General features: G+C 30.2%; 2 protein-coding genes across 7 annotated transcripts in view; one reads left to right on the top strand and one right to left on the bottom strand.

Moving 5' to 3' along the window:
- Nucleotides 1-3557, bottom strand: part of LOC118192498 (carboxyl-terminal PDZ ligand of neuronal nitric oxide synthase protein-like) — a 116640-nt gene extending 113083 nt beyond the window's left edge. The window contains exon 1 of the mRNA XM_035363494.2: nt 2732-3557. Within this exon, the coding sequence (XP_035219385.2) occupies nt 2732-2839 (108 nt within the window). The 5' untranslated portion in view covers nt 2840-3557. The remainder of the gene's footprint in view (nt 1-2731) is intronic.
- A 2943-nt stretch (nt 3558-6500) lies between these two features.
- The window catches only part of Ctns (lysosomal cystine transporter cystinosin), a 63855-nt gene continuing 52854 nt past the window's right edge, over nt 6501-17501 (top strand). Inside the window, exons 1-4 of one of the 6 annotated variants that reach the window (XR_015044399.1) lie at nt 6501-6704; nt 7584-7679; nt 7836-7914; nt 8072-8251. Coding sequence is in view for 5 of the 6 variants with exons in the window: in XM_085827651.1 (XP_085683777.1) it covers nt 7631-7679; nt 7836-7914; nt 8072-8251 (308 nt within the window). In the remaining variant the exon portion in view is untranslated. Of the gene's footprint in view, nt 6705-6918; nt 7108-7196; nt 7492-7583; nt 7680-7835; nt 7915-8071; nt 8252-17501 lie in introns of those variants that run through there. The other 5 variants (XM_085827651.1, XM_085827647.1, XM_085827649.1 and 2 more) reach the window with 5 other exon arrangements.

The following is a 17501-nucleotide window of genomic DNA, read 5'->3' as shown; positions in this document are numbered from 1 at the left end:
TTTTTTGTTTGCCTGTATTGTAAAATTGGGTGCTCCTTTGACTTTTTAAGTGAAAATATATCAATGTGTACATGAACAAAGTGAAAGGAGTGTGAAATGCAAGTTTGTGCAACTCTTGGATTTTAAGTTAAAATAGGTCGACGTGTATATGGATAAAGTCACAGGAGTGCGTAATGCCATTTTTGTGCAATTCAGAGGTTTTTTTTTAAGTGAAAATAGGTCGATGTGTACATGGATACCGAGTTTGTGCAATTCTTTGTCTTGTTATTTTGGCTTACTAAAATCGCCATTACGCAATCCAAAATAATAAGTCAAATAATTGCACAAACTTGGTATCCATGTATCGCCAAGGGGTAACCTAAAATATACTTTTACCCATGGTTTCTATTTAGCGGTTTCTATTTCTAAATGAAAAACAAATTCTGTCGTACAACTGGGAACATGGAAATTAATGGAAGTAAAAAAAGGCAAGCTCTTGTCTCTTGACAACAGCTGAGAATTTAAGAAAATGAATATTTAACGTTCTAAAAAAAATATATTTTGTTAAAGTTAAGAAAAAATTTAAATAATTGGAAACATTTTTCTATACTTTTCAGCTAACTAAGAATGCATCTATCTATAAAATATAAGGAAATAAGCGAAGCCTTAATAAATGAAAGGCATGGCACAAATCTTGTATGATGACCAATTGTAAGTAAAATCATAACCTTTATACATACTGTTCCTATTGAAAACAATGTGGTGAATCTTCGGATCATGGTAACTTGGCGACCAACCCTGCTAGTTTTTTTCTTTTTTTGGATACCATTTTGTTTTCATGAAGTAAAGGCATGTTTTTTTTTTTTACTCAACATTTTTTGCAACAATCTGCTAGCCGAATTACGCTTATGCTAGAACTTTTATGGAACGAAAGTGCTTAATCATGACGAAGATTAAGTGCGAAATTGGGAGAAAGTGCAGAATCGCCCACTGCTTGCCACGTTTTTAAGAATTGCACATACACGGTATCCATGTACACATCGACCTATTTTCACAGTTAAAAAAAATCCCAGAATTGCACAAAAATGGCATTGCGCACACTCCTGACTTTATCCATGTACACATCGACCTATTTCACTTAAAAAGTCAAAGAAAATTGACAAAAATCCAATTCGATACTCTTCTGTTTTGAGAGCCGTAAAAAAATCAGCGAAAATGTATGCGCAAAAGCACCAAATCTAGCAAACGCACCCAATTAACAGCATGCCAAATCTAGCATACGCGCTGGTTTCAGATTGCGTAAGTTTATATAGTTCTATATTTCTTAAGATGCCATTGAAGTACTAGTTTGATTTTAAAATCCTTTTTTGATATCCTATGGATTTAACAATTTGGGAATTGCCCATGAGGAAAAGCCGGCAACAGAATTTTGGGTAAAGTACAGAATCACTCACTGCTTGACGCATTTTTAAGAATTGCACATACTCGGTATCTATGTGCACATCGACCTATTTTCACTTTAAAAAAATCCCAGAATTGCACAAAAATGGCACTGCACACCCCCTTGACTTTATCTATGTACACATCGACCTACTTTCATTTAAAAAGTAAAATAAAATTGACAAAAATCCAATTGTTTTTACCCTTGTAAAAAGCGGCAAACAAATAAGTGAGTGATTCTGCACTTCTGAATATTTTCAAAGAAAAGGCATCATTCATTATAGAAAATTATGCTTGAACAACCAACGAGATGAAATTATTCTTTAGCTATAAGTCGGTAGCGAAATAGCGATGCAGGCATCCATTCAGTTATGTTTAGCAATTTTTATATAAATTATAATAATGATCTGAAATAGTTATTTACTCTTACGCTTCCATTCAGTCATGTTTAGCCTTTTCCACATACATTATAATAAAAAAGTATTATATGAAATTAATCTTTCATCTAAATTAAAACATCAATCTTAGATAGTTATTTACTATTATACTTCCTTTCTTGCCACAATTATTTTTGGCAGCATTGGCATCAACAATAATTTGGCGAATTTTTACGGCCCTCGAAACCGAATAGTACCTCTAATTCTTCTTACTCTTGTAAAAAGCGCCAAACAAATAAGTGGCCAATTCTGTACTTTAGCAGCGAAATTGTTTCTAAGTACTTATTAGCTAAAATCACGATCGGAATTTTCCGGAAAATGTCTCATACACATGTTACATGTCTCATAATCTCTCATTTCTCCGAGACAAAATAATCTGTGATTCAAACTGTGTACTTCTCAGATTATTGCTAAAGTCCTAGCTAGTAACTTTCATTGCCTTACCAAAATGTCGCCAAACTACCTGTTACCATATTCCAAAGATTAGCCAAAACAATAATTATTAATCAAATCACATAACTAAAAATTAATCAATTTTTAATTAATAATCACATCAATCTTTTATTATTATTATCATATAAGATCTCCTCCATTTTGCACAATATATGTATAAAAGACATATAATTCAAGGAATAAGACTCATAATATCTAAGTAATACCTAAGTAAGCCTTGACATAATTAACTACGATTGTTTGTTAACATTCCACTTTCATATAAAAAAATGTGCCATCTTTTTAAAATTCTTTTTCGTTATTTAATGAGTCGAATTCATATAATAAAGGCTATTAAATCAATTAAGGTTACACTTAATGCAATCTAAATATTAAGCGAGAATAGCAAAATTCATGCACCATAAATATTTCAAGAGACTTACTTTCGCATGGAATGTGATGCCATGCTGAAAGGCTTCTTCGTTATATAACGGTATTCGACTATCATATGCATCATCATTGACTAAATTATACTGTTTCTTCGATGGCATTTCATGAATTTTAATGCAGTGCTCCTAGCTTAGAGAAGAATATAGGAATCGACATAGTTTAATAAAAATTAGGGAAATTAACTAAATCTTATACTATATAATTATGAACAAAGTATAAATCCTTGTCTGTAATGCTGTTTGCAAAACATTCTTTTTGTATAATTGATAGGATCCCAAAAGGACGGATAATGTCCTTAATTTCCATAAATTTCTGTAATATCCAATATTACATTACGCAAATCAATAATCTTAACATAATGAGATAACTGCAACAATTTGCAGAGCAAGAACAGCAACACGATGTTCCACAACATAATTTTATTAGGTTGATATGAAAACTGTCATTCAAGAAGACGGTTTTTAATACTTCAGTTTAAACATATGCCGATAAACTTTAAAAGCAATGTACTTTTAATCTACACTTGTTAATTAGATAAAGCAAACCAGCAAAAGTAACAGCGTTACAATTACTAACAGGAAAGGAGAAAACAGAAGTTTGATTTCTAGTTTATGGTCAACTAGGCGCCTTAACTATCATTTCACTTCAGATCACAGTGAGACATGTTTCTGCTAGTTTTGAAATCGGCGAATAGCTTGGATAGGTTAACAATAAGAAAGTTTCGCCAATTTCTATGATAACCCGAGAGGATTTCGGTTAGAATTGATACCCTCCTTCACTTATCATTCCGCGGAGCTTGTTTGCTTCCCCTGACTTCATTTTCCTTGCAAACCGATAGCCGAGCCGCCGTCTCCATATATTCTAACCTCAACTACCGTCTCGAAATGGTATACAGTCAAAAGTCGTTAATCCGGACTCGTCGGGACTTCGGCGATTCCGGATTATCGATTTTTCCGGATTATAGATCATCAGTTTAAATCTGGTAAGATGGCATACAAAAATTACAAAATTAAAAATATGAAACCGTAATTTATGAAATAAAGAACAATTATGATCTAAAGGGTATCAAAATTTACAAAAAGAAAAAGCTTAATATTTATTTGTTTACTTTATTAAAACATTTCCTTCAATGTAAGTTGCTTCGTTTCATGTGATAATACTTTCTCTTTAATTCTATTAAACAGACATAATTTCTCGTTTAGTTACAAAGTTCCGCTGTTCAAGTCCTATAATTGCTGTGTTGAGAATACCGACTAATTTGTCAATCGATATGTTTTCGTTTTCAATAACCTCTGGGTCACTTTCTTCACTATCGGAAGCGAATTATAATGACGAGGAACTTGATTTAAATCATATCAAAGACGGAGTACATCGAGACGAAATACTAAACTTAGTACGGAATTATAATCCAAATAAAATAAAAACATCTGCTCTGAAGATAAGGATAGTGTTGACAGATCAACTTCCAATCCGCGGCGTGAAATTCATAAACAGATTTCGGATTTCAAAACATACTTTCGCTTTGTAGATACAAATTACATATTAGTAAATATATATTGGAAATTCTATTTGACATAATCTTTCTAATCTATCATAATCTAATAATGACGTTTCTGCCCCCACCTCTGCCGCAGAGCAGCGTGAAATTGATAAACAGATTTCGGATTTCAAAACATACTTTCGCTTTGTAGTAAATATATATCGGAAATTCTATTTGACATAATCGAAAGTTCAAGCTTACTTTTATAAAATTGCTCTAACAGTCTGCAAAAAATAATAAGCCGGATCCAATTCGAAGATTAAGGAACAACGCAATCTGCAACATTAACTGAATTAGATAACTTTAGCTTAGCGTATAACTCCGTTAAACATTAAACGCGCATGCGCACAAACATATTCGCAGCCGTAAGGGTCTTACGCGCTCTCGTAAACGCCTGTGCGCATGCGTGAACGCGAAGCATGCGCAGAAAGTTTGTAGCTTTGAGGTCCGGATTATAGATCATTCCGGATTATGGGTGTCCGAATTAACGACTTTTGACTGTATCTTGTTAAGGTTTTCCATGTGAGGTTTCCCCAAGCCAAAGAATTCTTTGCCCAAGCCGGGTTCACCTGAGGTTCTGGTAATGGTGGGATAAAATTCAGGCTGACACCAGCCTAAAGATCAGTATCGAAGTACCATCTCTAAACAGGGATGGTGGTGAACGGCTCCTTAGAAGCAAATTTTTTTTGAATGAACTGCACATGCGTCATTTGTTTTTTGTCGCCAACAAGTTATAGTAAATCTACTGTACTTTCGCACCAGCGTTTCACATTTGTGTTTAATAATAATAAATTTCTTTTCAGAACTCTTCAGCCTTTTTCATTAATCCTTCTGCTGTAACATTTACACACATTTCTGTTCTGGTGAACGAGTTGATTATACATTAGTTTTGGGGGTTTCCCACATTTGTAAAGGAAATATGAGCCACTTTTCCTTAAAATCCTACACAAAGGTATCTCTCCTTAATGCAGCTAGCCCTAAAACGCTTTGCTGTGATCCAAATAATCCTAATCCTAATCCCTAAGAATATCCTCAGTAAAGATACCCCCTTCCTTCAGGTAGAACTTACATACTTTATCATGCTATATTTAACTAATAAACTTCTTCAGATGGAATATATTTTGTTATTCTTCGTATGTTTTTAAATTTAGAAAAACATTTTGCGTAATCTACATAAGCATTAAATCTATGAATGGAAAATAATCAAACGATTATAAAGAAAACCAAATAAATATGATTTTAATTATTAAACAATATTCTGGCGGATAAGGCAATTAAATTCTGGCAATTAAAAATTTCCTTTGTTAATATTTGAAAGCTTTCTAAAAATCAAACCACAATAAAATTTACGCAGAAAATTGTTAGTCTGCGATTACGCAGAAAATTGGTCTGCGATTAACTTAAAAGTCGCGGACCTTTAAGTTAATTCCATATGGTAAATCTTGCAAGGGCTATCTGGCTAGGCGAAAGGATGCCTTCATGAAGGATTTTCGAAGGTGAATCGGTTCCTATTCAGATTACACATGGGTAAAACTACGAAAACCAAATATGAAGCCAGCCTATTTGCCTGGGTCAGACCAAGGCCAGCTCTAGTTGGCCTTGGTCAGACGCCGAATGATCAGGAAATCAGTATCATAATAATAATTCATGACCTACTTTCAGAAAAATGTAGTCAATAATGAGTTGTATCACTAATCACTTGTTTGTACTCTTAGATGAAAGTGCTTCTATTCATCATCAGAATAAAATGCAACACTCTAAATCGGTCACATAAACAATAAAGTAGAATATTTTTTAAATTTTCCTGAAAGTATTGATTTTACTTGATTTCTTTTACTTTCAAGTTAAACTGCAAATTTTCAGTGTTTAAATATGGTTAAAATTATTTCAGAAATTCCTTTTAAAATTTTTTCCATTCAAATGAAATCTATTCTCTCACTGCTGTTATGTTTGTTAACAGTTATTTTTTCATTTTAGTGCAACAGACTTTATGATTACTTTATTCTCACGAATGCTGTTGCAATGTTCGAAATACAAGTCTTTGATACTGGGATGACTCAGAAACTGAACGTGATTGTCCATGGATAAAAATCTGAGTTTTTAATTCTTCCAGTTTTTCTTTTTCACACTGAACACAGTCAAAACACCAGGCCTCCCATTTTCTGCATTTAAAGCAGTTATCATATGGCAGTAAGTAAAGAATATTTTATACACATAAAGTGAAAAAGAAACTTTCTGTCATTTGGATTTTTCGTTATTTCTAGGCAAAGTGGCGTATAATACCCAAATGTAAGTAGCCGAATGATCATGTGAGGTTTAAAAAGAAAATACATTTTTCTCCTCGAGCATGCGCTTAACGTTATTCTGCGAAGAGTCGCTTGCAGCCATCCTTGTGCACAAAGTAGTTGCAGAAGCGTATGAATGCGGTAAGTTTCTCTTATAATTCTATAGCAATGTGAGTTTCATACTTTTAGTGTTAACATAAGAAAAAAATCCCAAAAAATTAAGGTCAAAATTCGATGCGAAGCTTTGTGAAAGCACTTTTTATACTCTAATTGTTGTGAAATTTTGGGCTTGAAGTTGAACTTCTTTTGTTTACCTTCTGTTATTTACCTCATTATATCATCGCTCACGAGATTGAAATGAGGCAAAAAACTGGCTCCGGAAGGCGCCAATGCGTGTGAAGCAATTTTGTTTTTGTTAGTTTGTTGCACGCTGATAAAGTTATCTGACAGTGTAATCAATGTTGTACATGACGTAACATCAACATATTTAAACCGCCCAGCGGGTAATTGTTGCTCTTTTAAAATTCTTCATCATAATAAAAATGCAAGTATTTTTTTTTTTTTTTTTCTCTTATCTCCGTCTCGCGCAAGATTCTTTGAGTATTTTACAGATTGAATGTGGTTTCTTAATTTAAGTTTCACGAGGGTTTTTTTGTCTTTTTGGAGGGGCTTTAAAAGCATGATGCTCTAGTGGTGATTCAGTGATTAATATATATTTAAAAATTATGTTGTTAGCAAATTGCATTATTTGCATTTACGCGTATATATGCAGTGATCCATCTTGAGGGAAACGTCTCTATAAGACGACCATACCTAAAAGCAACTATTATTTTTTGGATCATGAAAAAGCATGGGTATTGAAGGTGACACTTTGGTCTTCACTAAAGACCAAAATAATCTGGAGCTATGGGTGGTCGACCTGTAGAAGGTTCTTCCTTGTATATGTAAACACAGTTATTGATTATATTGGTATAATATGAATTTTTCTTCAGTATAGTTAATTTTGTTCTCATATTTAAGTCCTAGGTTCACATTTAAGTCCAAAGTGATCAGATAATCAATCATCAATGCTTAGTCTGATTATTATCATCAGCTGCCTGATTTCTGGCTTAACAGGTATTTGATTTTATTAATTTTTAGCGAAGTACTAAAAATATTTCTTGAAATATTCTAAATAAAGTAAGAAGTATATATATATATATATATATATATATATGCTATATAAATTCTTGTGTATGAATGAATGTTTAAATATGCATTCTTGTTTTGTAGCTAGAAATTCTCTTACTGTATCAGATAATGATTTAAAATTTGGAATTTATGAAAATGGCTCATTTAAAATATTCTTAAGGTATGAGGGTTACTTCAATAATCTATTTATTACTTATGTTATTCTTATTATGCTAGTTTTACACTTTAAATACAAAAATAGTGAATCACGATGTGTGGATATGATTTTTGTGAACTTTACAAATTGTGCATTGTTATTATTTTTTCTTGTTTTCCAGTGAGCCTGTATCAGAAAATATAACTGTTTGGTTCAGTTATACTGAAGGTAATAATCTTTACCCATTGCCTAATGATACTGTAATTGAAAAAGGGACAAAACCTACTCTAACTTTTGGTGTAAGTGCTAGAACAGCCGGTCATACTACTATTCTTGCTAAAGTTACCCCTCCTGTCGTAGTGTAAGTAATATATATAATTTTCTTAAATATTTTATTGTGGGATATTTCTATGAAGTGTAGATTAAGGTATATATATATAATTGAATTAATTGTAATCCACTAAATAAGCTATTCCAGGGGTCTCAAACTTGGTTGTAAGAAATGTATGCCAAATGCATGATCTGAAAGCAACTAATGGACTAAAGACAAAAGAAAGAACAAATATATATATGTGTGTGTGTGTATATATATGCATAAATACAAAATATAAAAATGCATAAATACAAAGTAAAAAATGCATATTTTGCATTACATATATATATATATAATGCAAAAAAAATTTTTTTACTAAAAAGGTTTATATTATTATACTATTCTGCAAAGTGATAAAAAATATTTTACTGGAAAATATTGATTAAGGAAAAATTAGCAAAAATATTTTTAACAATCAAAACAAAGCATTAGTTGAACTTTTCTTTAAAAGAACTTTATTATTTAAAATATTAAACAAGAATAATAAAGGAATTCCATCATTTTTCATCCTTCCTCATTATTTGGGCGAACAAAAAATCAGATTAAAATGACTATATACACAAGTTTTTTTTTTTTTTTTTTTTTTTTTTTTATATATATATATATATATAAAATTTACTTTCCACTCTCAAATATTCAAGAATATACCACAAGGGGAATTCAAACCTGAAAAGAAACAAACAAAAAAGATAACTGCAAAGAAAATAAATAAATAAACGGAAAAAATGAAGAAAACTGTAGATAAAAATCCACGTTTTTTTTCCTCAACAGAACTCAGATCAGAAATAAAATTATTTAACATTACATTTACTAAAGTTGACAAAGCTAGTAATAGTTTCAGCATTATTTGGGAAAAAAAAAAAAAAAAAAAAAAAAGAAAGAAATTACAGCTGACTTATTGATTCTTATTCTGCAACCTGTTACTTATAGAACCACTAATTTTGACATTTCATTTATTATCAACAAGATCAAAGTCGTTAATAGAAAATTCTAGATTTCAGTCTTTATAGACAGCAACAAATTTTCTAACCTCTATATTGTACCTGAATTTCATAAATCTCCAGTTAGATTCAGGTGTGTTGCTAATGTTACTAGAAATTACAAAAAAAGCTATTGACTACATTTTTGCTCTCAAGCTTAAAAAAAAAACTGTGCTGTTATTTTTGCATTAGTAAAAAGCACATTTATTATTGAATAATTAATAACAGCATTTCTATTCTTTCTGTACTTAAAAATTTTGAAGGAAAAGTGATTAACTGTTATAATTTTAAAAATTTGTACTTCTCTCTTCAATTAATAGAAATTTACAACAGTCTTTTATCTCTTTCTGTGCGTTTTTCTGAAATGCTATCAGTAATTACAGAAGTCTGTTGGAAAATTTTCCTTGATTGTGCACTGCTACATAACTACATTTAATTTAGAGAATGTATTTTTCAATACGTAACAGAATTTCAATGGAGTCAAATTTTTCAACACAAATTTGTAACCTTTACCCTTTTGTAAAGGAATTTCAATTCTATAAATCACTTAATCAAATTGATAAAAATTACATTACTAATACAGTCAAAAGTCGTTAATCCGGACACCCATAATCCGGAATGATCTATAATCTGGACCTCAAAGCTACAAACTTTCTGCGCATGCGTGTGCGAATGTGCATAATACGTTTACGCATGCATGTTTAATGTATAACGGATGGTATAAGCTAAGCTAAAATTATCTAATTATCTATTTCAGTTAATGTTGCAGATTGCGTTGTTCCTTAATCTTCTAATTGGATCCGGCTTAGGAACTACTCTGATATGCGCCCTCAAGTCGCCAAATTTCTCGCCAAATATTTTTGGCGAGAAACTTCATGCTGCCATATTACTATCTAAATTTTTTGTCTACATTTTGAACTTTTAGCCTAAAATGTCTCCAAAAACGCAGTTTTCGCACATGCAAAAACTACGTTTTGAACATACAATTTAGCTAAAAATCCGAAACAAAAACAAAAAATTTAGATAGCAAAAACGTAAAGTTTCTAACGAAAAATATTTGACAAGAATCCATGTACACAGCGACATGTTTTAACTTAAAAAAACATCTACGAATTGCACAATTTAGGCAACGAACGAATCTACAAACTACGCAGACCTCGCTTTAATAAATTAACATAACAATAAATTTCAAAGAATACCATGTACACAGCATACTGTTTAAACTTAAAAAAAATTCTACGAATTGCACAATTTAGGCAAGGAAGGAATCTATGATCTACGCACTCCTCGCTTTAAAAAAATAACGTAACAACAGTAAATTTCAAATAATACCATGTACACAGCGTTCTGTTTCAACTTTAAAAAACATCTACGAATTGCGCAGTCTAGACAGTAAACAACAAAATAAACTAAAATATACTTCAAACAATTTAAAAAAACAACAATAACGACAGAAATTCATACTAAAGAACATAACATTCTACAAAATAAGAACAAGGATAAAATAAAATGCACTTACCATGAATTTATGCGTTTTCGAATAGCAGAAATATAAATTTCATACCACCTTTAACATGCCGCCACGTAATCACTATCGTATTTACATGACAGCCAGACACACTATCCAGAAAATTTATACTATGGTTCACAAATAAATAAAATCACAAATCCCTACTTCTATCATGCACTGCCATTAAAAATAATCTCCCAGACCCTCTTTCCACACTTCCAAATACCCACTACCCCTCAACAGGATAGCCACAATCATATTTCCTTTTGCCGAACTTCAGTTCAACAACTACCATTTTATCTTTCCATCCCATCTTCTCAGACACAGAGGCGAATCAACGAGCTCCAGCGAAAGATTTTTCAACGTCAACAGGGTTGCCATAGAACACGCAATCGTGCCAAAAACCAGTGCAGAACACATATCGCAACATTTGGTGGAATTAGGGCGTATATTAGAGTTGTACCTATTTCATTAACCTTTAAAAAAGCGAGCATTAATTAACTAATATAATCTCTATTCTTTTGTTACAAAATCATCATGTTTCCAACTTAAGAGTAAAGGAGGATGGTAACTAAAATTAGATATTTGTAAATACTGTAATTATTTCTTTTTTAAATGTATATTTTCTGTATAAATACTTCTGTACTGTTATTAACCAGGCGTGATATTCATTTCATCAGACAAAATGAAGCCGAATTGGATGATCTTACTACTATTATTCGATTTCCGTAACTTTTGCCAGAATGTTCTTATTTAGCCATTTTGTGTGGCATCCCCAACTTCTTAATAGTGTTTTGACAATAACTTTTATTATTTATTTGTTGTACCACAATCTCAAAATGCTCTATTTCAGTATAAAACAGTCTCCTTATTTTATGGCAATTTTTTGGCCAACACATTATAGTAAACAACCTTGGCTTATATGCCTTATACATTATAAGTACAATATCAAGGATGCCATCCGTAACCTTAAGGTAATTTTTTTTTCACTTTTTAAATGATTTTCGACATTGATGGTAAACCTGTAGCATTATTGATGGTAAACCTCCCACGTTGATGGTAAACATTCAACATTGATGGTAAACCTCCCACATTCTGAGTAAGATGTTAAAAGAATTATTTTTGAGAGTTTTTAAGAGATGCTAAGAGTTATTTATTTAGTGTCATTTCTTTACAAATCACATGTTTTTGTGAGCACTGTTTTTCTCTATTTAGAAAATGAAATAAATCATTTAATATTTATATGCTTTCACTTTTAGTTGTTTTTAGGATTTATTCCACTACTAATACAACAATATCATATCGTACAAACAGATTTTTAATATAAAAAATTTAATTTTTAATATGTTTCAAATTTTTATTAATAAAAATACAAGTAAATATATTTAATTATTATATATTAAATAATGTTATATTTAAATTTGAATTTTTATTTTAGTAAATTTTATATTTTAACTTATAGCTTTATTTGGAAACACGGATATGTTTCATGTAATTTTGTATTTTTTAGCATTTTTATTAATTTTTATATTGTTTCATTTAAAAGAAAAGTGACTATGTAGAAGAGGCATTCAAAATTTTTGTGTGAACTATAGTAATTAAATCATTTTATGTAGTTCATTAGCTAATTTTAGATGAACAGAAACACTGTGGTTCTTGTGGGAAATCGGGTTCAGTTAAAGTCTGAGCTGCCTCCTCTTGACAATGTTGAATCAGTTTTTAATTGCATTCCCCTTTCTTTCTTTCTTTCTTTCTTTTTTTTTTTTTTTTTTATGTATTTCTGTCGTTTTCAAAATTTCTTCTAATTTAAAAATGCTGAATTTGGAAAAAAAAAAAAAAAAAAAAACATAACTAACATGTTTTTTTTAAACAAAATTCAAATTGGCACTGATTTTAAATTTATTTTCTTTCATATCTTAAAAGTTAGTTCAAAATTGTAGCTTTTCTTTCTCTCTCTCTTTATATGTACAGTGGTACCTCTGAATAAGGGACATCCACCAGACCAGACATTTTGTTCCTTAAATAGAGGTGTCCCTTCTTCAAAAGATGCATACGTATAAATTCAGGTTGTATCAAGGTTTAAATAAATAATATATTAATCAATAAGATAATCACAAGCATTTATTTGAATTAGAAGGTAATGAAAAGTTTTAAAGATGTTAAATTATTTAAAAAATATATTAAAGGAACAATGAAGTTTTTTACATAAAAAAATTTGTTGAAAATTATCGGTTACGTGGATTTATTTGTAAGGCTATGCATCACAAGCAATTTTTTCCACATGGGTATTAAAGTCATGTATTATTTTAAGTCCTTCACTGTCACTAACAGTCATCATGAACGTTTTTAGGTGGGAGGTATATCTTAAGGTAAGTTTATGTCACACTTTTTGTCTGGCAGTTCTGTATCTTCCTCACTGCTTTTCAAGCTATTTTTATTAAAGCTCACATTATCAACTATATTAATTTTATAGTTGAAATATTATGGTTGAAATAAAAGATTTTATATCGTCATTGATTTGATGTCTTCAGTACATAATTTTTTTATCAGTTTCCAATTATTCTTGCAGCACTGCCACAGATTCTAAGTTCAAAGAATTCATTTTTATTAGTAGTATATTTTCATTGTAGGCATTAAAAACTAAATTTCAATGCCAGCTTTCTTAAAACAATACTGAATATGATTTTGTGATACGGATTTAACATTTGTTATCCATTGTTGTTATTTATCTATTTGTTATTGATTGAATGATATTTAATACAGTGACACATTTTGCAAGCTGAACGTTGTTCCTGTAAGCAGCTTATCAAAGAAAATACTGTATTAACAGTTTTCTGTAATTAATCTTGGAATCTTCTAATTATACCTTGATTGAAAGCCTGTAATGCTCCTGTTGCATTATGTGGAAAAAACACTAATTTCACTGATATCAGTTTTACATATAGTGGGCAGGCAGGCAAATTGTTAAGAAATATCAGAATCTACCTATTTTTTCGACTCATTGTTTCGTCAAGAGCAGTCTGTCATTCTGACATTATGCTTTGCATTATCCATGATTCTTAAAATGATACCATTAGACAGATAAAGCTTTTGCATTTCTTTGTTTGAAGCATCTTTGTTTTTTGGACTTTCTGATTGCATATGGTTGCTAAATCTCTTGTTCTCTGTTATAACAAAGCAGCACAGTGAGACGTTTCATGGAGCTTTTATTTACCAGAGCACTTTTCTCCCAGCAAGGATAGAGTTTTATTAGGCAAAATTTGATAAAATAATCAAATTTCACCCGCACTGTAAATTTTTATAGTACTCTCTTATGCATTGTAGACCCTTCACAAATTTCATTTATCTTTTCTATCCCGACTGTTACATGTTATATATCTACTGATTTTTCTTCACTGCAAATAGTCTTGAAACTAATCTTATGTCTTTGCTTGAATTTGTCCAACAACCATTTGATGATTTGAAGTTCTGTTGTCCTTGACGTTCTGAAACTTCTTTTGCCTTTTCTTGTAATATCCACTTACAGGAATATTGTTTGTTCTTGCAGAATGAAACATTACTTTATCAAATTAACATGCTTCAGTTTTTCTAAATTTTACAGTCTTGGAATTTTCATTTGAATTTAATATATGATTTTTTTATTTCTTCTCTATCCTCTAGCATATGACTTACTTGGTTTTTGTTTATTCTAGATTTCTGCCCTAAATATCTCATATTAATTCAATTTCTGCTACTTGAATTACATTAACCTTTTATTTTAATTTCCTTTTTGAAGCCATGCTAAATAGTGTATATAAAAATAAGAGATAAGTACAAAATCACACTTCTTTTAATCTCCAGTTCTAGGAGGAACTAAGAATGACAGAAGTTTTCATTCTATCCACATTATGAGAGTTCTCTGCATTGGTTGATGGTCCAGTTATCTCACCACCTTTCTTTTCCCATTGGTCCTTGTCTTGGATTTCCTTACAACTTGCTAACACTGTTTTCTTCTTCTTACTGAGAAGTGTAGTGAGAATAACTGGATTCTGAATTCTATGAATGTAAAATATCATTTTGATTACACCACAGCTTGCTTTTTCCCAGTGTATTGCTTCTGTTTTCCTACTGAAAAACAGTTTTCAAAAGAGTGGGATTAACTTTTCATTTTAGTGTTCCCTTGTCACAAAACTTTCACTGATCACAAATGTGACTGAGCAGAATTGCTCCTTAAATAGAGGTGTTCCTTATTGGAGATACTATATATATATATACTTAAAGAAAGGAGAACAAACTAAAAAAGACCTTTGTAGTCAAGAACTTTCGCGCATTGAGCTGCAAAAATTAGAAAACAAAGTAAAAAGAATATTCTTAGTGCTTTCACAAAAAAGTGGCTTTGATACTGTGGTTCCGGTGAAAAAAATTAACGTAATTAAAATTAAGTAAAATAAAGTGCAATGAAAAGTATAAACATTAAATAAACAACATTATCACTAGAATATTTACAAATAAAATTCAGATCTAATTGTAAGTAATATGTTGATCAAGGTAAGGCAAACTTTAAACAATAGAATAAAAGTGTGACATAAGACTTAAGCAAAAATACAAAAACAAAAAAGTGGTAAGTGGTAAATTAGCCCAATTCGAATCTCATTGGCTCTTCAGGGGAAATTTATAATGATTTTCGAATCCCGCTAATTCCATATCGCATTTCGTTGAAATTGTACAGAAGCTCTTTTTGAGTATTAACTGAAAAAACTTAATCAAAAATTTTAGTCTCAATTCTGTGTTCCATTTCCCGATGTGTCCGCTTGAAAAAACACAGTAAGGTGTAAGATAAAACTGCACATAAGGGCCTGGTTAGGCAAATGTACAAAAATAAATAGCGATTTCCTATTAGTCAAAAATACAAGATTTTTAGGGAGGACCAGCTAGCTTATAGAGTTTAAACTTTGTGAACAAAGTTAAGAAGTTAAATTTAAAATTAAAATAAAAAGCAAAGAAGACAATTAAAAGAATACATATATATATATATACATATAGGCAAAAAAGTAAGAAATTTAGAACCAAAATAACAAAGATATGAAAGAAATGAAATATAAAAAGGGTACAATCCCTAAATCTCCCAATAGAAGTGTAAAAAGACCCTATCAACTCGGTGTATTTAAATCAGAAGAAACCCTCAAAACAGTAGAAATACATAAAAGTGCATAAAAAAGAAAGGAAACCTCCTTTTCTTTTTTATTATTATTTTTATGTTTTATTTATTTATTTAACTGTAGAGTGTATTTCTTGATTAACAGTGATTTTCTGCATGAACTTTTGATTTTAGTTGTTATGATTATATTTTTTCTTGTCTGTCTCAGGATTTAAAATAGGTTTGGAGGGTGGCAGTTTTTTTTTTTTTTTTTTTAATTTAAATCAGATTTTTTATATTTGAACTAAGTATTTTTTATTTGTTTATGTGTTCACTTATTAAATGATTATCAGACATTGATGGTTTTCATCAGTAATTAAACCTTTAACTAGGTATTACAAAGCATAACAAGTATTTTTACCCATAAATTAATGTAATAATTAATAATTAGTACAGCTTAGTAGCATAAGTACAATGAAATATTTTGGCAGCTTTTTAGCATTAGTGATGTACAATCCTTTTAATCACTTAAATATAAGCCTATGTATACATACGTACTTAACAAAAACACTCTTGTAGTTATATATCTTTTATATAAATACAAATAATAGAGTATGCAATCATAGGAATCGCATGTATACCTATTACAATCTACGTAACTTTTTCAAAACAGTTTATTACACAGTATTTTTATTATTGCTATTTACATTCAATGCATTAAATAAAGTGCTGAGTTTTGTACCCTCTCTTCAAACAATACCTCAATTTATTACGTATAATTTCAAAAAGTAGAAAACATTCTTTTAATCCCTGCTGATGATGATTTTCTTGAGATTAACATTTCAATGATAGCCAGTTCTTTTTCCTCTATGCATTCAAAAATATTTAAAAAATATTTCAAATAGTTTTAAACAGTTTAAAAAGTTTCTACTTTTTATATTCAGTAATTAAAAATTTCTTAAACTGCTGCAGATTATTTTAAGCTTTGATTTTAATATATTTTCTATCATTTAAAAAAAAAATAAAGAGGAATAGAAAAATATCTGATTTTAATTAAAGATTTTTTTTAAAAAGTCCACTGATTAAAATCATGATTTAAATCATTGACAACATGCTTAATACAGATAATTAATTTAATAACTTGTGCAGTACTAATTATAATTTTTATGCTGTATACATCTAGATCATTTAATCATATTTCATTCAACTCCGAATTTGCCGAGTAACATAAGGAGAAAATTCAAAGTCACAATTAAACCCAAGGCAGTTTAAAAGACATTAAAAAAAGAATAAGTCTTATTATAGCCAAGAGAAAAACTATTAACAATTTGCCTTTATTGGTAGCCAAGAGAAAAACTATTAACAATTTGCCTTTATTGTTAGCCAAGAGAAAAACTATTAACAATTTGCCTTTATTGTTAGCCAAGAGAAAAACTATTAACAATTTGCCTTTATTGTTAAGCAGTTTAATCTGGAGAATCATTTTGATTGGTTACATAAATTAAATCAGTATTGGGAACAAGAAGTGCATAGTATAAGTAATGGAAAAATAAACATCGTAAATATTGAAGAAACTTAATTATAAATTGCATTAAAAAACAATATTTACAAGAGATTTTGAACAATCTCATC

Source organism: Stegodyphus dumicola, chromosome 12 (genome assembly GCF_044657685.1).
Source record: "Stegodyphus dumicola isolate Sdum_Otavi_A_Nest chromosome 12, ASM4465768v1".
Classification (NCBI taxonomy): Eukaryota; Metazoa; Arthropoda; class Arachnida; order Araneae; family Eresidae; genus Stegodyphus; species Stegodyphus dumicola.
This window is presented reverse-complemented; position numbering and strand designations above follow the sequence as displayed.